Source organism: Struthio camelus, chromosome 10 (genome assembly GCF_040807025.1).
Source record: "Struthio camelus isolate bStrCam1 chromosome 10, bStrCam1.hap1, whole genome shotgun sequence".
NCBI classification, from domain to species: Eukaryota; Metazoa; Chordata; class Aves; order Struthioniformes; family Struthionidae; genus Struthio; species Struthio camelus.
The window spans coordinates 6,235,882-6,257,188 of record NC_090951.1 but is presented as its reverse complement, the minus strand read 5'-3'; the positions used below and the strand labels follow the sequence as shown (position 1 = coordinate 6,257,188).

At 39.0% G+C, this 21,307-nt stretch overlaps 2 protein-coding genes across 2 annotated transcripts in view; one reads left to right on the top strand and one right to left on the bottom strand.

The window, feature by feature from the left end:
• The window catches only part of PKD1L3 (polycystin 1 like 3, transient receptor potential channel interacting), a 43,306-nt gene extending 40,241 nt beyond the window's left edge, over positions 1-3,065 (bottom strand). Inside the window, exons 1-2 of the mRNA XM_068956049.1 lie at positions 2,612-3,065; positions 1,888-2,052 (exon numbers count right to left, since the gene is read on the bottom strand). Coding sequence (XP_068812150.1) covers positions 1,888-2,052; positions 2,612-3,065 — 619 coding nt within the window. The remainder of the gene's footprint in view (positions 1-1,887; positions 2,053-2,611) is intronic.
• Positions 1-21,307, top strand: part of BCO1 (beta-carotene oxygenase 1) — a 70,518-nt gene that overhangs the window by 39,966 nt on the left and 9,245 nt on the right. Inside the window, exons 5-9 of the mRNA XM_009682929.2 lie at positions 13,158-13,211; positions 14,273-14,429; positions 17,327-17,455; positions 19,142-19,271; positions 20,388-20,535. Of these exons, the coding sequence (XP_009681224.1) occupies positions 14,366-14,429; positions 17,327-17,455; positions 19,142-19,271; positions 20,388-20,535 (471 nt within the window). The 5' untranslated portion in view covers positions 13,158-13,211; positions 14,273-14,365. The remainder of the gene's footprint in view (positions 1-13,157; positions 13,212-14,272; positions 14,430-17,326; positions 17,456-19,141; positions 19,272-20,387; positions 20,536-21,307) is intronic.

Below are 21,307 nucleotides of genomic sequence, written 5' to 3'. Positions count from 1 at the left end.
TACATCTTATCTGAAGTTTCAAACTCAGTGTTAATGTGAACCAAGCCCCACAGTAGGTGTGCATGAGGGTGTTAAGTATCATTGTGCCCGTTTTACAGAAGGACAAACTGAGCGCTATCAGGTTGCATGAACGCTCAACACCCAGAAAAGCTAATGAAAACATTGTCCCCGTTTTTCTGGAATGTTAGCTCAAGTTCCTTGCATGCAAAGCTGGTAAAAGAAACAGGAGTCTACTCTAGTACTGAAATATGTGTGTGTATTAATGGACGTGGGCTGCAGGTATTGAAAACAAGGCTATAATTATCTCCATTTATTCTCAGTTTCCTGGGTAATGGAATGATGGATGTAGCGGAGGACATTATTGCTCATTAATGCAAACTCTCTTTTAATTTAAAAGGCTTTAAGTCAGATTCTATGGTAACAGATGATAGCTTCCTTAGAAACAGACAGTTGTCTGCTGTGGTTGTAACGGAAAAATAATTTTAGTCTGTTTTTGTAAGAGAAAGTAAGCTTAAAAGATGGTGCTGTCTGCTAATTTCCCCTCCTCCAATCCTTTTTAATCCGTTAGTCACCTTCAACCAGATTTGATGTATGGATGTAGACCTCAAAACCCCTAAAATTTAATGAAAATCAATAGTTGGGTAGAAGAGAGAGAGCTACTTTAATAGCTCTATAAGGAGTAGCGATAGTAGGAATAACCCAAGTTCTTATCTGTTCCATGATGTGGCATTCAACTGGTCAACATGTGCAGCTGTTGCTCTGAACCAGCTACAGAACCACATGGGAGGGAGCTGGGGAGAGAAAGTTTTTGGACAGACGGGAAGTGTTGGGGATATGGGAGGGAACAGGGAGTGCTGAGTAGGAGGATAGGGAGGGGATGTGGAACAGAAAATCAGGGCAGGAAACAAAACTTTATTGGTTCTGCTGATTATGGAATAACTTGTTAGTTATGTCAGAAGTGGCACAGTACTGGACCAGGGCACTGCTAGGGCTTGTGGTAACCTGTACTTGCACACTGGATTCAGAGACTATTTGTATTAGAGAATCTACAGCCAGACTTGCCTTCAAATGCTTGTGACCTTAGTTCTAGTTACAGATTAAAAACCTTGGCTTACGTGCAAAATGTGAGGAACACAAATTCCCCTCATATCTGTGTGTTGAATGGGATGATACGGCCAGCATTCCTTTCCAGGACTGTTTGTTCCAAGCCAGGATTTAAGGGACCTATGTTATAACACTGGAACACAATGTCTGCAGTTATTCCGTCTAGCTGCTAAAATGCCATCAGGAAATGCAAATTCCTGTCTGTTTGTTATCCTAGGGATAACTTTGTCCGATAGAAGAGTCTGAGAAGAAACAAGAACTTGCTCTCACTTCTGGTTATTCCAGGCTGCTATGAGTGGTGTCTCTGGAAGCCTGGCTGTGTTTTTGCTTCAGGTACCAATGGAAATATTTTGAGGGTTTCGGTCCATATTTTCCGGTATGTTTACAGGGCAGACATACAGTCCTACCTAGGTCAAGTACCCGTGAGTTTTGGCAGCTTGTTCTTGCAACTATGCTGTTATGCACTATTCAAATTGACTTTAAACTAACTAGGTTATGTATGTCTGCTGCAGACATAGACTGCTCCACATTTAGATTCACCCTCAAATCCAGTTGCTGAGCACCAGCAGCTCCCAATGATTTCAGAGTTCTTCCTTTCTTTGGATCAGATCTTACATCAGCAAACTAGTATAATAGCACCTGCTGAAGTTTTATGGATTTTTGCTTGTTCACTTTTAATAAGCTTTATTGCAGTTACTGCACAGCCACTTTGAAAGAAATAATTCATGCACAGTTATGAACACGGTATGTTCACTTCTCAGTTCCGACTGTTGTGTATCTTACCAAACTCACAAATGAAGTCAAATTCCTGGCTGCAATTTTCAGTCATACCCCACTGATACTTGGCATTCTTCAGGATGTACCCGCATGTGGATGAGAAGGAAGATGACTGATCCGCGTACCAGTTACTGTAGCTTATATTTGAAGTGTCCAGCCAAATCATTGACCCTATGAACAAAGTAAATCATGTCCTGAATGTTTATTTTCCATAGTAACACAGATAAAGAGTCAGAGCCTGTAGAGCAGGCTTTATCTGCACCTGTGCAGAGGTACTTTGTCTGAATAAAGAAAAATATCTTTAATTTCATTTTACATTTAACTTGATAAAACCACTAACTCAGACACTGCCACTTCCCCCTATGCTCCCAGCCTCAAGATTCCACCATTTCCCTTGCAGCAGACTTTACAACCCTTGATAGCGTGATGAATCGGATCAGCTTGCTCATCAGCTGTAGAACTAACCCACACATTTTCTTCCCCAGGTTAGAAAGCTGACCCAATTCATCATTTGTTTGTACAACCACAAGACCCAATGGAAAGGGTGACAACATGCAACAGGGAAGTGAAGCAGCCATTTAAAACATCTTAATATAAATCCAAAGTTTTAGCAACAAAAAACAATGGCTTTTCAGCAGATGTCTATAGAGGGATTGATTCCATTTTTTGTTAGATTAAGCATCATGTGCTGATACAGTATTAAATATGACATGGTTTCAAAATCACCTACCGTCAGTAGTTTCGTTCAGCAAGGTGTTTGAGATCAGTCCTATCCACCATTCCCGGTCCTCAGGGATATGTTTTTGCAAGAACTCTTGAGTTTCCTCATTTTCAATAAAGGCAAGGTGCCCCCCTCCTCTCTCACACCAGTTCTGGGCACTTATGAAGGTGCGCTGAAGTCTAACAAACTCATAGCACGAATGTTTGAAAGCTGTCTGGTACTTTGAGCAAGGGATTCCTTCCTCAACAGTTGCCTCCTCCAAAGCCCAGCATACAGCAAAAGAAATTAGAATTGCAGTTCCAAGCCACATTCTCAGCTCAGTGCCCTGCATGGCACTGGTCTTGCTCATTGCCACGCCACTCTTTTTGTTGCTGTCTTCAATGGCTAGAGATGTCATCCTTGTCATGTCATCAATATTTTTCCTTTCTCTTTGCTGCTTGCAACAATAGCAGCAATAGAACATGGAACAGATTGCTTCTAATATATAATGGTGATTGCATTTGAGGATACGCATGCCAGGTGTTGATGCTAAGTCACTGTAAACAGCTATTGTGAGGCCCATTGTATAAACATTTCATTCCCAATAAAGTCAGTTTGCAGAGAAGCCATTAGAATATTACTTTCCTCATGAGCAGAGAAGATAAAGTTGATATATGTTGCTGCTGTACGCATGGGAAAGTGAGATAAAGCTCACCCATCAAAGGAGTCATTGTGTGAACATTAAAGCTGGGGGTCTTCACAGCAGCAACAGTGAAATATAATAGTAAGAATGAGAGGAGAAGGAGGAAAATGAGAATTCAGAAACACAAGGAGTCATGAGATACCAAAACACGTGGTGGCCCTCTAGAGTCTTCTAAATGTTTTGGATTGCTTTATTTTTAATAATTATTATTGTTTCAATATAATTATGTGAGTTGCTTCTTTTGGATGCTAATATAATGTCTATAATTATTGTATCAAATTCATCCTGCCCATTTGTTTACACATAACCAGGTTAATCTCAGCTCTCTCAAGTAAGCTTTATTTTGAACTATTGTGTCCGTTTAGAATTCCGCACCCCCTGTGAAACGCTCCTGTCATCCCTTTAAAGCTAAGCTGCCCAAGTCTACAGAGCTACGTTATTTATATTTGCCAGGAGGTACAAGAGAAGGCTAAAAGTTAAAACAGTCATTTAAAAAAGATGAAAGTACTGCCTTGATAAACAGAACTGCTTGGGAGCCCTATGTGCACATTCCAAAGGCTGATGATGGACTTTAGGAAGCCAGCCCAGCAACATTTAGGAGCTGAAACACCTAAATGCTTCTGAACTTTCTTGCAAGAGATACCCATCAGGTTTACAAGGCCGTTGGATCAGAGAGACACAGTACAAATAAGGATCTTTGGCTTTTGTGATCCTCCTGTCCTTAGTGTAACTCCACTGAATTTTATGCTATTATTATTAATTTATACCACCATAACCTGACACTGAAAGAACACACACTTATATTTAGACAAGGATCAGAGTGAGACAGCTACTGCGTCACAGAGATGCAGGAAGCAGCAATGTTTGGCTGAATTGCTCCATTGCAGAAATGCCAACTGCATTGCACTGTTGACCTGAAGGTAACGCACATATTACACAATATGCCAGTCTCTACTACTACCCTGTTCTAACTCCCTAAAGCTTTCTTGCAAAGTAAAGTATGTACACAGCAGCCAGTAACAATTTAACAATGATCCTCAGTCCCAAGACCATTCTGGACCTCCAGTTCATAGTCATCTTGCTCAGCTGGGTAAAGCAGTCCTTGATCAGGACTTTTAGGAGTTTTGTTTATAGAAAAGTATTTAAGGGGTAAGACAATTGTGGAAAAGGGAAGGAAAGGAAAAGAAAATGCTCAGAGATGGAAGGATACACACTGTGCTGGATGTCCCCTCTCCCACTACACTTGAAAATTCAGGCTTACCTCAGCTGTGGAATCTGTGGAGCAGATCCCACATTAACATCTAGCTGATTAACAGGAAGGGCTGATGGAGCAGCCGAGATGAGAATATACAGACTGGGTTCCCCAGCTCTGGGGACTGCCACTCCATACTCTGATTAGTTGATGAATCTGGCCTAGTCAGTGCCCAGACACCCATCTCCTTCCTGGAACAGACCCTGTAAACATGATTATCAGCTGTTTCTGTTGAGGATGTCTGCAGATTAGGAGTCTCTTTTGGGCTGCATACAAAACTTCATAGGTTTCTGTTTGGGACCGCCCCAGCTTGACTGCCTTATATTCAAGCTATTGCAAAACTTAAAGCTGAGAGCAGCTTTTGTTCAATTACTCGGCCACTGTATATTTTCATGACATTTCCTTTAGAGTGCTTGCTTCTCCATGGGCCGTGCTGACCTGCCTGGATTTGGAGAAGCTGGCAGCCAGCCCTACCATTTTAGGCCTTATAGTTATGAGAAGCATACCTTGTTTCTGAAAACAAAGGTATGAAGGAGACTGTATTTAAATGAATCTTATTCAGTGATGCAAAACTGTGGATTTCCAGTAAGTGACATTGACTCTCTCATTTGTGATGGATGGATTCTGTAGCTTCTTTCAGTTCTCCCTCTGCAACTGGGAATTTGACTACATGAGCATACTGCTAAAAGTGCCAGAGCTAGAGGTGCCACAGGCTATACTCTATGGATCTGCTCCAAAGCCATTGAAATTAATGGAAGTCTTGTCTTTGGCTTTGATGGATTTTGAAACAGGCCCCAAAAAAGAACAAGGAATGTTTGGAAATGTCTACAAATAAAGCCAAGATCTCCAAGTGAGTCCACTGTTAGCAATTTCTACAGCAGTGTGAATTTTTTTCCTAATCTACGGTTGCTATAAGTAACTCTTCAACTGCCTGCAGCAGCTGGAGAATGGAAGAAAGATAGTTTCTCTCTTTTGCAGTTTGTTGACTTCGTACATTTCAGTGTCACTAAAGCTGTCAGTCGGTTTATTCTGCTATTTACCACAGGGAAGAGAAAAGCACTTGCATAAAAGAAAATGCTGTTTTAAAAGCATCAAAATTAGCAACTAGGGTCCTCAGGAAGCAAGAAAATTCCTGGAAGCCCTTTCAGTCATTACTGAAAAATAGCTTTATTTCAAATAAACTGTGCTCCTTGAATTTAACATTTTGTAGGAAACATGTGTTTTGCATTCTTCTTCAACAGAAACACTTTTGTATTTTAATAGCTTTCTTATGCTAGCAGTCAGCATGGAAACGTCACAGTATAATAGTATTTTTTTCACTATTCACCTTTGTGCAGTTGTCTGAGGTAATTAAATAATTTAAGTAATTTAAGAAGTTATTTAAATACTCATATACGCTAGTGTGCAAGAGAGAAAAAGGTGCACGTAGCTGTATAATTTCAGCTTGTGTGCTTCCAAAGGGAGTCATGGAAGTGCGGGAGTCCCTGCAAGTACAAAAAGCTGCCCCCATCCCCATGCCCATGGAAGTGAAACTGACCCCAACAAGTACCGCAAAGCCACTCCAGGAAATTCAGGAAAGTGTTAGGTATAATGTCAGTTATACAGATTTTGGATACACCAAATCCAATTCACTTGCTCGTTTTCGTTTCCCTTTTTGCATAGTTCTGAGGAACTTGGACAGACTCACAAAAGAAAAGCCTTTGCATAAGCATTGTTTTTAAAGAACTGTAAGCCTTTCACTTAGAGCCAAGACTTGTTAATCCTTGTTCAGTTATAACTGCCTGCCTGAAAGGCTGATGTGGTAAGCACCCTTACAGCACATATTATGTCCCAGGGACTTAAATTAAAACATATTCACCAGCTAAAATGAGACTTGCAAAGCAATTGTATTTTGCAAGCTTTGACTAGAAATCAGTGACCAAGCTTTCTTAATATTTTCACGCCTTCACTCCAAGCAGCAATAAAGCTATGAATAACTCCTTGTTTGTGAACTCTCTTGCATCTGTTGGAGTAAGTCTTTCACTTTTCTCAGAAATGTTTTTAGGGGGCCCTGCAGATCTCTTACAGAGTCCTAACTTGCCCTTATGAATTACCCCAGATGGTGGCCATCAAGAGAAAGTTTCTCTGGAAAAGCATTGTGCTATATAAAACATCACAAAAGACAATGAAGAGTTCCGAAAGGAAATCTGTAATTCCCAAAGGGATCCTTCAAGGTTTACTAATTTTTTTTCTGTTGGAAGTAGAGGCAGGTGAGATGAAAGAAAACTGAAGCATATTTTGTTAAAAGTTAATAGATGTTAAAAAAAAAAAGGTGGCCTGTACTGAGTTTCTTAAGAGAACCTTCTAGGTAATATTCACCACTTCTGAAAATAGAAGCCTTTAAAACATCTCAGCTTTGGTAGCCTCATCTCAATGTATTCATAATCACTAAATATTTTTATTAAATCTAAGCTTATATTTATAAATGATGTGCCATTTAGAATGCTTAGCTTTATATGCCTAAATTTTTGTAGATCAAGGTGATGAGTACACACCATGCTTTGAAAATCAGCCTTTCATACTCCATATTAGGCATAGAGCACTCCATATTAGGCATGCAGCATTGGAGGCTGTTTATGAAAAATGCGAGCCTGAATTCTTGTTCAACGTAACCAATAGCTCCATAGCTGCAGCTCAGGCTACCCTGAATCCAACTGCAAATCTCTCCATGACCAACTGCTACTATTAGGAAAAAGCAGCTCATTTGTAAGAGTTTCTTATTTCTGAACTTCAGTCTCCCAGACCTGAGGAAAAACAGTTCCAAAGTTTCACTGGACTTTATTTGTAGAGCTTGGTGCAGACAAGGAGAGGCACTTTGCCTCCACTGACTTCAGGGTGGTCCTTATTTGTACCCTAGTGCAGATCAGAATTGCATCATGGCAGTCTAATAATGTCCTGTGCTTCAAAAGGCCATTGCAGCACAGTGGAATAGCTCGACAATCCTCTAACACAGGCCGGAAAGTAACAGACTTGAAGAGTTAAGGAAATGAAGAGCTGCCAATGGGAAGGAATAAATCACAACCCCATTCATTTTGGCTTTTGTTCATTTGCCTTGAGGAACAGCGAGTAAATTTACTCTCTACAGGAAGATATTACCGTCTTTACATTCCTGAACATTACTGAGTGCTATGTGTAAATTTTATCAGGAACACAAATATGCCTCTGTTCTATGAGTTGAACATTCATAGAAATCGAAAATTGTGTGACATTACTTAGGCTTTGAGGTGGAAAAAAGACGATTTTCAGGCCTCACTAACTTGAGACAAGATTGTGAGTGATCCATTTTAGTGTATGTCACATGCACTTCTGCTGTGTGAAGAACTCCCTCTTGAAAAGTTCAGTTCATTATTACCCAAATAGGTCGGAAGTACTGAGTACTGAGCAGACTTTCTGGAATGGGATGGAGAAAAGCCCGTAGCTACAGCTACTTCTTCCAGCTCTACCGATGGCTTTAGAAGAAGCCATCTGTCAATTGGTTTAAGAAGGTGAATCATGATGACACTGCCTTCCTAGCCGCTGTCCTGGGCTGCTTGTCTTGATAGTGAGATCCAGTTATTTACTGACTCAAAAAGCTGTTTTTTGTTGTTGTTCTAATGTCTAATTTTCCATGTGGCAACATAGTGAACTTACCAGTGAGCTCTGCCAAGGTGCAATTGAGATGTTATCTTATTTAGAAAAACAAGGAAAGCAATTCTGACTGAATGGCTTATCTTTATAGGGCACAATTAATTTAGACTTCCATGCCTGTGATGATGGGGTCGGGACAGAGATAAGTAGGACTACATTCAGGAGTTGCTGGGTTGGACATAACTTCTGTTTATAGAATGTATGTGGTTACATTCTGGCACAGATGTTGCCTGAATAGGTCCCTGAGGATCTTCTCATAGGAACTCTCTTTTTGGAAATATCTAATATTGCCTTTGGGCTTATAGCTTAAGTCTCTTCAATTGCCATATGGCTCATGCATGAATACATCCCCCTTCCCCAGCCAGTGCCTATATTTTATTGCTTCCCACAGCAGAACTCTGACTATTGGGAAGGAGACAAAAAGTGTGCCACGTAAGACCACAACATTAATGGAGCCTGTTATTGGCAGTTAGGGTTAGCCTTGAACTCACACAGAAAGTAGCAGAGCTGTCCGAAACATCTGCTGACACCGCATGTGTTCTTATCATCATGGCTGACTAAATGGCACAATTTAGATGTGCCATTACCTGAATATCTTATTAAGACAACTGTGCTAGGGATTCAAGGTACCCTATTTGGGTGAAACATTAACTGTTGGTAGATAGCAAATGGACTGAACTGTTCATAGCCTACACAGTGAGGAAAAAAAAAAATTGCATGAGTCTGAACCCACAGCCATCACAACTCCACTGGTGTCTCTGCAGTCACTCCTGATTTCCGGGAGTGTAAAACTGGTCAGCCTTGCAAGGCAAAGCAGCTTCCACCTCTTGTTTGTTGTATTTAATTTTGTTATGTGTTTTTCTTCTGCTTATTATGAGCTATTTCTGAGCTTACAGGACAAGAAAACAGAAAACAAAACTGGATTACAGATTGTTTTTGTTAATAAAAACAATGCATATCCTTAAACAGTGTCTTTCCTCAATAGATTTTAGAGTACATTACAAAAGAGGTCAGCTTCTCACGGTCCCTGTGATGAGAAAAACAAAGATCCAGCTGTCTGTCTGCTCAGGGACACTGCCTTTGTGTTAAACAACCTGCAGTCAGGTGCCACTCGACTAAAAACCGAAAACAGTTCTTCTTAGTTTTTCTTTTGTGTTCTACTGAAGATGTATAATAGGCTAAAAGGCAGGATAATGTAGAACCATATTAATTTGTCTTACTGTAAATGTTTATAATACCATTTTTACAGCCTCGGTCTAATGCTTACCTCCATATTGTCACTGTGCCCGTTTGGAAACATGTTGCTGACTGTATAGCATACTAAGTATTAAAAGAAGTAAATAGTCTGGTGATGTTGAAAGCTACAGGTAAGGTTATACAAGTCTAATGGTGAGGAAGTTTGTGTGGGTACTGTTTGTATGCCTAATGTTTAAATGTTTGGGCGTTCATGTGTTTGGGCATTATGATAACTGGGTGAGCTCAATCTGGTTAGATACTATTGTGGGTGGACCAGCAGTTTTGTGCCTGAGCACTTGGAGAATGTTAATTCTAAGTTAAATCATGTTTTTATTTAAATGATCAAATCAGTATTTCTGGTGATTTCTGTAGACAAAATGACAGCAATAAAAGAAAATAAATATTTATATTTATTACAAAAACATATTAAAACCTCCACAAAATAATTAATTGGATTTCAAACAATACTGACAAACCTGATCAGAATAATATATTGAAACTCATTATTTAGTTTGAACAAACTATATTAATAGTTTGTATATAGTTGCACTTGGACAGCGCAAGAGAATTATTCATACATAGTGATGCTGAGTGTATTTCTCTGAAAGGAGATCATGTCAATAAGACAATATTTAACAAAGATAAAGGTTAGAGCTCACATGTCCTGGCACAGTGAGATAGCAATCAGTATAATTTCAGCAAGAACTATTCTAAGTTCATATCTGCTTTAATATTGGAGTCTTTATGTGGTAATAACAGATAATGATAGATAGTTAAAAGCACTTAGCACAGCTTAAAATCATATTGAGATAATTTGACCTTTGTTAATGGGCTTGAAGTATAGCTTGAATTTTATAATAGAAAGGTTGAGATTAACGTAAATTAAATAAGTACTTCTGTTGCAATATAGAGATAAGGAATAATACTGTTCTCTCTCTGCTTCATAAGGCAATGATCTGCCTCTTGTATAGATAAACCAAAAGTACAAAGACAACTACACACATGGCAATTACATTATCGTTATAATAAAAGCTTAATTAATCGGCAATTAGAGCTGTGCAAAGCATGTATTTACATACACAAAAAGCAAACAAGATTACAAGTTTACAGTAAAGCAAAGAGACTCTTCCAGCTACTCTGCTTTGGGAAATTTTGTTTTCGTTGTCCAGCAAAAGTGGATTGAATCTGTCGTTAACAATAGAATGGCGGCTGCTGATGAGAGAATTTAGGCTTTGAGAGGTTTCATGCCTGAGCTTTATCGAGGCTATATCTCATCTTGTTATTAGAACTGGACTGGCTGGGCTATTTCCTGAGAAAAAAATAAGCTCCTTTTCCCCTTTCCTTGCCATATGTTGGTGTTGTTTGACTTTTTTATGCACTGAATTAAACCAAAACTGTTAACCTTTTATCCAGCGCTTAGGTACCCACTCCGTAGAACGCTGTCTGGATACGTCTGACTAGGTGGCTTCCACTCAGCTGTTACATTCAGCAAGCTAGAAAGTGGATGATGTGTCTGACATCAGAGGATTCTTAGTGGCATCCATGTTCTAACCACAGAGATGATGTTCTAACCCTAAATGTCTTCCCCAGCCTGGCAGAGCCACAGGATGTAACCAGACCGAGGCAGAACAGGGCAATGCTGTGCTCCGAGATGTCTTCATGGCCCTTCACCACTAGATAGTTTTTGTAAATGAAGTCAATCGTCTGGAGAGGCCATTCAAACCGTGGGATTGAATCTTTTGCATTTAGGGTTATGTTTTCGATATCCCTTACTAGGAAGAGTCATGAAGGATACAGTGCAGAGACAATGTAAAGAAACTGTCACACACCTGCTAGGGCACTAACCATGACACATGAGTTTGCCTTTTGTGTTCCATTAAGCCCATGAAAATTAGTTCATTGCATTTGAAAGTTTCAGGGACTACAAAATATGCGTCTCCTCTCTACACCCTTTGTTTGGCCAAGAACAGCAAAAAAGGACCGCTTCTACTAGACTGTAGAGCCTATTCTCCTAATTTAAGTACTTCTGCAGTAAGACTGATAGATGCCTTTTGACTACATTCATGATTTTATCTTACAGCTAAGATCTTTTCCTTCCTCTCCTGAAGCTGTGAACAGGTCTGTTCTCTCTTCTTTCCTTCATTGCGAACTATTTGATTACATGGCTTCCCTAACATGGCAAAAATGAAACACTATCGAGAACTACCTGTTCTTCATACATACAGAACATTCTTCCTGAGTTTATAATATTTCGTTAAACATTATATGTAGGACTTATAATGTGTCTGGTAAACCCAAAATCAGAGAGGTGCTAATAGTCTCCCCTAAATCCAGGAAGGGTTATATTTCCTGTTCCAGTTCCTTTTTCTTACCTCTCCTTTGTGTTGTTCTATACATGAGGTTTGAACCAAAGCCAAAATGTAGACATGAAAACATTAAAAGGAACACTATCAGATTCACCATAAAGATACAGAGTTTTGTGCTAACAAAGAGCTTTAGCTCTTAGGGAGGATCCTGTTGGCAAAACTGAATGCTTTCTTTTCTTGTAGGATATCAAAATAAATCAGAAGAATAAGTAGGAGTAGAAAAGGTTTATTCTGTGTTCTTTCTCTGTTTTCTCTAGAGCGTGGAGTTCCGTATTCTCTCTCTGTGCTCTCCCAGCAAACAAATGTTTCTACAGAGGAGGAAGACACTTTATGAAGTAGAAATGTCACCTATTCATATCCACTTCCTCTGACAACTAAAAATTACTGTTGCAAATACATTTTTTGATACTGCTCCATTTCAACATAAAAAGGGCAAGACTACACGGTTAGCAGGAAAATTAATCTCTGTATCTTACTAAGCTGCTTATCAGTCATTAGCATGATGAAAACAAAAAATGATGTGTTTTACTGGTAATAAAGTATTTTTCCCTGACAAGCAGGAGAAATGAACTTTGCAAGGCTTTCTTAGCTAAGTTTTGTAAAATATGGGCCAACACTTTCAGTGCATAGATACCTGAAACATGTTTGGGTTGTTTTCAAAAATTGATGGATATCTGTAGCTTCTTGTTCTTCTATTCCAACACCTTTTAACAAGGTTTCCAATGATCTTATCTTGGATGAAACTTAAGCTAGATGGGTCATGGTGAAGGAAGGCAAAAGTGCTTTGAAGTAATATTTTTTGTTGCCTGCTTTCTGTTTGGAAATCTGCTTAGTGCTGCTACAAACTAGATTACTCGCAGAACTTCTGTTTTAATGAAGTGTAGGCCAAATAATTAAAACTGCAGCAGTAAGAGCTGTGGTCATGTCAATGGATGAGGATACTCTGAAAAGAACATGTTAAAGCAAAACAGAACGTCATGGACAGAGAAAATATCTCCATGGCTTAATGGAAATAAGAATCAGACAGCTTAGCTTTCTTGCCAGACCTTCTTCAGGCTCTGGCGTTGCTGAAAAAATACCTTACTTGGGTTTGTGTTTCCAAAAACTCTGCATATGTGTATATATACATGCATGTGTGTGTGTGCATATATGTATATATAGGTGTGGATATTTATGAATATATATCTGCATATGTGTACGTATGTGAACCTTGACCTTTCCATCTCCTTCAGCCTTAAAATTCATCCTGACTCAATCCTGCTGTTTCTTTATTAATACTACAGACTCTAGCAAAGCCCATATACTGCCTTTTTTATCCTGTTTCTTATTTTTGTTATCTCCTGCTTCTCTTAGTGCTTTCCAAATAGAGAAAAATGCATCCTGTTTTGAAGATCTCCCCAGGTGAAGGTAAGCCATCAAACAGACAATGGGTAAGGAAGAAAGGAGCAATACATGTGTGTAGCAAGTGAGTCACAGCAGTCGTGTGTGACACAAATTGCATTTTAAATAAAATAAATATATCTATGTATAAAAGATCAGTCATCTTTAAGAAGTGCTGTAAAAACATTTTGGGAACAGCAGTGATTTAGCTAAAAAAAAAAATCAGATTTTTAGGGTGGCCTCACATGAAATTGCATAATATATAACTGTGCAAAGAATCTTCTTATCCTTCATGTTCAATGGAGCCTATGATTTGCTCTGCAATCACATGCTTTATATTGAAGTAATTCTTTTCCTAGAGGATTTTAAAATTAATGACATGGAACTCCGTTAAGTACCTTATCTTGCAACAAAAGCAGTGAGGTTTAAAATCCCCCTTATTTTTATGCCATGCTGACAGAGAAACTCCAAAGAGCTGATAACTAGGTTCTCTGTGCATTCAGGTCACATATGGGAGAATATTTTATAGTGTTTATATGTGAAAAGATGTTTGACTCAAAGATGTGTCACTCTAAAACAGCTTGTCCGTAAGGAAATAAAGCACATATGACTGTTCAGTGATGGTGTTTCATTAATTCATAGAAAAGCCCATTTTAAATTTCCACAGGATGGAAAGGAAAGGATGAGACCCTGCTCTGAAATGCTTATCACTCCCAAAAAGCCAAGTTCAGGACAGCGAGTAGAGGTTTCTTTTACTTTTCCTTCCCTGTCTGCCAAATGGGGCAAGCACCCCCAAACAGTATATGAAATTTCTCTGAAATGCTGACGGTGAGGTTTCAGATTCATTCTTCCTGACTCCTTGGGTGAGCGTGGCTACTGGAAGTGGGCTTATTTTGAGCAGAGAGGCAACTGGGTTACATTTTTCTCACTCTTCTTTGGAAACAGTGAAAGAGTTAATTTTAATGAGAAAGTGCAAGAATTATAGTGTATGTGTTAGGGATTAAAGATCGGCTATTATAAATTGCCAGTCTATAAGCCACCAGCCATTAGCCAGAACTGCACTTTGACCTTATCCTTATATGTAACAGGAAAGAGCTATTCTTAGCCCAGACAGGAGGGGACTTCTACAGCAGCAGGAACAACTGGATAGGGGGCACGGCAAATTTTTAGTTACATGAGCAATGGATGCAATATTTGGTAGAAATAAAGAAGAACATCCAGAGCCCATAAAAGCTGTGGTGCAAGGTAAGTGAAAGCAAATCTGTTCTAATATGTGTTATTACTTTGTTGTTTTCAGATGTGTAACTATTGAAACACTTGTTCACTCAAGGCAACACTGAAAAGGGAAGATAAGAAAGTGAAAAACATAAGTGAATTTTGTTTAAAGGACTGAGCTCTCTAATCTGGTCTGAGGGGCTCTGATCTGAGCCCCTAACTGTGGGATTTTTCTCACTTTATGGGAATTTCTGTGTACTTTTGCAGAAAGTCTGTTTGAAAAGGATTCACTGAAGTTGGTGGTGAGGGAGGAAGTCTAGGGATTTAATCTGGTCACACTTCCTCCCCCATTCTCTGTCCAGAGTTTCAGTTTCTCCCTTCGGTAACCCTTCACTACCCTCTCTCTATTTGCTCTTTCAGATGAGCAGGTTCTTCCTTGCTTCCTGGAGAGGGCTGGCAAAACTGGAACTCTTTAGCAATAGTGAACCTAAACAGAAAAGCAGCAGTAACTGATGCCACAGAGTTCTGTTAAAAAGATGATTCAGAAGGTAATCCAGCAAAAAATGCAGGGTATCCTCCAGGAAGATGGTTTAAAGCGCCCCTTCTAGGGATGCATTCTTCATTACATTGGTTTGCTTTTTTTTAAATCTTACAGAAGGGGGAGGCAAAGAGTATTTTTTTATGACAAGTTGTCACAAAAACAGTTACAGGAGAGATTTCTTATTGAGAACCCCTATTTAGCTGAGAATAAACGTCTGCTGCATTTTTTGTAATATATAGTCCAAGAAGTAGAAGGCATCATTACCAATTTTGAAGTCATTTCCCAGGTAGGAGACTAGAAGGACAATTACAACTTGTGTGTCTTTGTTGTTGTTGTTCAGTTCGGTGGCTAATTTGGAAAAGATTTTGTTTCAAGACAGACAAAATGCTTTGTTTTAATTTGGGGTGTTTTTATGCCTTTCTAAAATTTTTCACTCAAGGTGAAAACTTACTATTGTAACATTTGGAATTATTTTCAACCAAAACCATTTATCATATCTGATCTGTATAGAAGAATGGTTTATTCCAGCAAAGATGACGTATTTCAGAAATTAAAATAGATTTTACAAATCACTCCTTCATCCCTAATGACGATTCACCGTTTACCAATTTTGAAAGCTGAAGGGAGCCTTGATCTCTTTAAAAATTTAGCTAGCTCTGAGCTCCACCGGTATTTTGGCTAGTTTGTTTTTCAATATGTGCGCTGTAAATATGACCCCATACTACTGACGTCAGCTGTAATTTAACCCTTGCTTTCCAAAACCTTGTACATCCATGTGATTGCATGAGACAACTCCATTGCTATGATAGTTAATAATCTTCCAAATATTTAGAGACTTTGCTGCGTCTCATTTGTGACCTCACACAGTACAGAAAAGTATCATTATTGTTACTTTACATAAAAGTCTGGGGCAAAAAGATATTATGTCTAGTTTTTTAAAGCTATTTAGGTGCTTTAGGATGCTGATCAGTACCCAGTGTGATTTACAGAATTTCTTTAGTCCTTAATTGACACTGAGATGAATTTTCATCTGAAACTCTTACTAGATGCCCCTTTGCACCGTGCTTTCTATCCTACTTTTTTTATGCCAAAAAATACACAGGATTACACAGATGTTTCGGAAGCTGCAACCAAGTCCCCTGTGTACCCGGGGACTTCCTTGTTTATCTCTTCCAGTGAATTGTTTTATTGGCCTGTCCTGGAACTTCTTGAGCATCTTTATTCCGATACAGAGAAATAACCTCCATATAATTTTCAGCCCGAGGTCTTGCAAGATGTTCTCTAAAATTGCAGAAATATCTGCTTTTTTTTGAACGCTGTGCACCTAAGCAGAGGATAGTTTTACTGGGTTCAGATCCTGCCTATATACAAGACCTCAAACGCAGCAGAAGTATTACATTTTTGCTAAATGATAGGAAAGAATGGTTGCAGCAAGACCACGTGCAGCCAGCCCAAACTCAGTGATAACACAGCAATAAGGGTTTGCTGGGACATGACCAGCAGTTCATGTTTATTGTACGGCTTTACAGTCATAAATGACATTGGTAGGACACAAAAGACCACACGCAGTACATTACAGTTACCCGTAGTGTTGGAGAAATAGCAGATACTACAGTGTTCTATTTGCAAATAACAGAAAGCTGTAGAAAGGGAAGTGACAAGAAGTGAAACACTGGTATTGTAAGGCATATAAACAGGCAAAATTTCTTCAGTATTTAATTTTCTCTGCTTTGCAAGCCTAATGACATTCTTTGAATGTTGTTATTGTGTATGTCAAATGGTAGCTGAATTTATTTCTTGTAGGAATTTGGTGAGAAATATTTATATTCAAACCTTGACAAGACTTATATATATTCAGTATGATATTTCTATCCTTTTTTTCTGTGCAAAACACCAGCAATACAATTAGTGTCACAAAAGCACTGCCAAAATGACACTACATTATGTTGTGTAATTTAATTAACAAAATTGTTACTGGAATTCATTTAGCCTGAAGTTTAAATTGATATATTGAAGGCCAATGCAAGTCATATAACCTATAAAATATGTTTATTTCTGATAAGCCCCAGCTTTTCCTGGTAGGAGTGAAAGGGTTTAAATGGATTACTTTAAATCTGAATTCAGGAAAGAAAGGTTCAGCTCTATTTACTTCCTGCAAATATTTAGCAAATTACATTCCAGCAATCTTATATTCTTGGTGTAGAATATTACTGGTGCCATGTTTTTGAGCAGGTCATATTTTAGTTAGCCAAAACTCCGATATGCTCTTAAAAATCTTGACTTAGACCCATAGTCTGTCTGCCTATATGAGGCCCTTTGGAAAATTGTCCTATAGCATGCTCATCACCTAAATGAATGGATACTGATATATCCTTTTTGTTTATAGGTGAGTTGCCTACTTGGTTGCAAGGGATACTTCTCCGAAATGGCCCAGGGATGCACACAATAGGGGACACCAAGTATAACCACTGGTTTGATGGCTTGGCTCTGCTGCATAGCTTTACATTTAAAAATGGTAAGTTGTTGCACATCAGATTGAAAAACCCTCAGTTCCAAAGTCTTGGTGTCTGATGTCGCTAATTCTGATTTCAGTTTTTTTATCATTAAAATGTTTTCAACTCAAAAAATAGGACATATAGGCTCTATTTGGCTGGTTAGTCTGACACAATTGCTAGACCAGATAGGCAAGCATTTTCATGTAACTTCTTTCTGAGAGGGAAGGACTGTGCACACCTCAGGAGAGGAATGTCCAAAAGGGGCTATAAATGAACTTCCTATGTCACCAGAGTCTGGAGCTGCTTTAATTTGCTTTAGCGAAAAAAAGACTGAGTCCCAGTCACTCCAAGTGACCATTAGAGAAGGGCAGCTGCTGGATATCAGGATTTCTCAGAGATAACCCTGTCTTCACATCCATTCACACATTACTCTCACTAGCAAAAGGAACACCACTCTAGGGCTGTTGTCCAAGATATATTATGTTGTCCTTTTCCCTGGAGTGCCAAAGTTCAATACTATCTGAATTGCAGAATAGCCTTCAACCAGCTCTGAGCCATCACAGCAGGGAAGCCTTTGCCTTACACTCAGAGCAGGAAAACCTCCGTTGTTTCAAACCACATCAGCCAAAAGTACTACAATATACAGAAGTTTTTCTGCTGTGGAAGAACAACCTGATTTCAGGGAAGACTAACGTTCCCCTTTTGGGATTTGGCTATAGCTATAACAACTGCCAGGAGAGAAACTAGGCTACTGTGTCACTTCACAAATCCAGCCTCACTTATGTATTCATAACACCCTTACAAGCAGGCCTCCTACTTGGTGTCCTCGTGGAGGGAAAACATACCTCTCCTCTATCCAAAACTATATCCTCCTCTATCCAATTTCATTTTTTGTAAATTTTTCGGTTAAAGCATTTTTTGCCTTTCATCTGTTTTACAGTGTGAGGCAGGATGTTTTACACTGTGATTGGTGTTGCAAAAAGTCTATACCTGTGTATACACAGTGTATACAAGAAGTGGCTTTTACTCCTGCCATCCTCCATTACTAGTGTTTGTCTTTTCGTTTCCATTTCTGTGGTAGGAGGCATGTAGTGAAGCTGCAGGAAGTACTTGCCTATCCTGCTATATGTCCTTAAAAAATAACCTATAAAGAAATGACCAGTCATTTTGTTTTCTAAACTGTCAGTATGTTGTACTTCCCTAAACCAAACAGAGCTCGGTTAGTTCAAATGTAGAAGTCCATTAAGTGGGTTAATATAGACTTAACCTTCAAACAGGCGTTACTCTTATAAACAGCAACGACTAAGTTTTGCCAATACAGGAGACTGACCACTGCCCACACATAGATGCATAGTTAATCACTTTAGCACAGATTGTTTTGGTTTGCTAGAAGAGTTTATCTAAGTCCTTCCTTTTCTCTCACCAGTTTCACAGTATTGTCCACACTTGTTGGGAATCAGGGAAGCTAGACAAACTGAACTACTGGCTTATCAGCCTCAGCAGCTACAAGTACAGTTCTGGGTTCCAGAGCTGAAGAAGCCTTCCGAAGCAGGGATTCAGGGGCACAGCAGAGTTTGTTTTATTGCACCCTTTTCGTAGCTGAAGGACATCCAGTTGAGTTGAAATTCCTTCTCTGACTTTGTCTGTGCTCATGTTCTAAAGAACTCAGCGTGACATGTGACTGAAACCTGTTTGACCTTTGTCAGGTGAAGTTTATTACAGAAGTAAATATCTTCAAAGTGATACGTACAATTGCAATGTGGAAGCAAACAGAATCGTGGTGTCTGAATTTGGAACTATGGCTTATCCAGATCCATGCAAAAACATATTTGCCAAGTAAGCAATGCTTTTTTCAACAGTATTCTGCTATCTACTTCTCTCTCCAGCACAGATGTCTGTCTGTTTACCCTCTGCACATATTTACAGATATTCAATTGGTATTGTAAACTTTCAATTGCCAAGTACTGACAAGGCCAGGAGATACTGTTAGGTGCCTGAGGTAATTTTATGTTCAAAATCAGAACCACTTGGAGTCATTGCAATAGTTCCTTTCATACCTTTAGAAAGGATCAGAGTGTATATATGAGAGGCAAGATATAAGCCATCATGTATCATCTATCTCGTAAAATTGCTTGTGGATGCTTTCTGGCAAATAGTAGCTTACCCACCTTTTATTTGTAGTTGAACTACCTCTAATGACCTAACATTTGATATTTGGTAAAAGCATGCACATGGAGAGTTACTACAGAATAGTTGATATGTGGTAAGCTGTTACCCTAAGATAAGATGCTTTTCTCTCCTCTTCCTGTAGTAATAGGATGAAGCTAGGATTTTAAGTTCAAAAGGGATATAGGCAAGTTTGCTCCGGTTTCAAGTTAATATGATAAACTTCTGCACTGTTAAAGCAGAATTGTCAAAGTAGCCAATATGTAAAGTTGAATCTACTCTGAAATCAGAATTGTGATAAGGAATAACACTAGGAACAAAAATACACCATAAGGGAGAATACGAATCCACTGTGAAAGCATACCTGAAAAACCTACCAGCTTTTAGGTCGAAACTGTTAGGCCAGTTCTCAAAATGTTTGCTCAAATGAGTGTGTAATTAGCCCATCCTTGTTAAATATCTCACAGCTGAGAGCAGGACTGGATGTGGCAGCCCATTTGTGCATGGAAAAGCGGTCACATGCATGTCCTCAATCCTAGCGCAGGCTAAGGGCGTCAAGGAGTCCATCGCCTCCGTCCCAGCCCTTTCCACCGGGCAGTGTAAGAGGGGTCAGAAGAAGGCTCAGCCTTCTTCTGCTTGGGAGTGACCAACCCAGCTCCCTTACCCTGCCGCTGTGCACAGCCCACACCGCCCATAGCTACTGCTGCTTTGTACAGGGTACAAGCTAGTAAAACTTCTGTTTCTCCCAAGGACTAATGAGCCAATATGAAATTTGTCTTTGTACAGGGCTTTCTGTTACTTGTCTCACACCATTCCTGAGTTCACAGACAACTGCCTGATCAACATTATGAAAACTGGGGATGATTTTTATGCTACCAGTGAGACTAACTTCATTAGGAAAATTAATCCGCAGACTCTGGAGACACTGGAGAAGGTACAAATGACTGTCTGTCATGGTTCCTTATCTGCTAATGAGTACAATTTCAGGCTGACTCAGAAGGCTTCTTTAACATCAGCAGGACACAAAATTGGAAAGATATTTTTCTTCTTCTATTATTTCCTTACTGACATAGTAAACTTTTTTGAAGTCATGGTAAAGTGAGATAGTAGAGATACCAGACCTTTTAAGAACTTATGAGTTCACAAGTACTTTACACTGTTCGAAGTATAAATCTCAGGCAGGTGAGGGAAAAGCTGGGCTTTTGGCAATTTCATTTGTACATAATCTCACAAGGTTGCAGGCAAAATGCTGTATCTCATGCTTATGACATCTGATTATTTTGGATTATTCCAATTGTTTTGCTCCCGTAGTTATCTTTGTAACAAACCAAGTGATTTATATGAATAACAATACATTCAGTAGGTCAATTATATCACTACTTTTCAAGTACCTTATGCAAGATACTTCTTAATTATTAAAAGCAAGTCTTGACGTATTAAAATATGCATTGAGGTTTTTTTTTCTAGCAAGAAGGACAGTTTGAATAAAATTTCCAGGCTTTAAGAAAATAGAAATCTTTTGTTCTAGAAAAATGCTAGACTCACAGCCCTATTGAATAAATTGCATTCAGGGTGAAACAGGCATTTGCAAAGTGACTTCTTTAACCAGTCTTTCTGTTGCGTTACAGAGCTGCAAGGGGGAAATGAATGTAATTCAGACTCCGTAACTTGCTCTAGCCTTAAATTAGGAAATCATCTGAGTACCT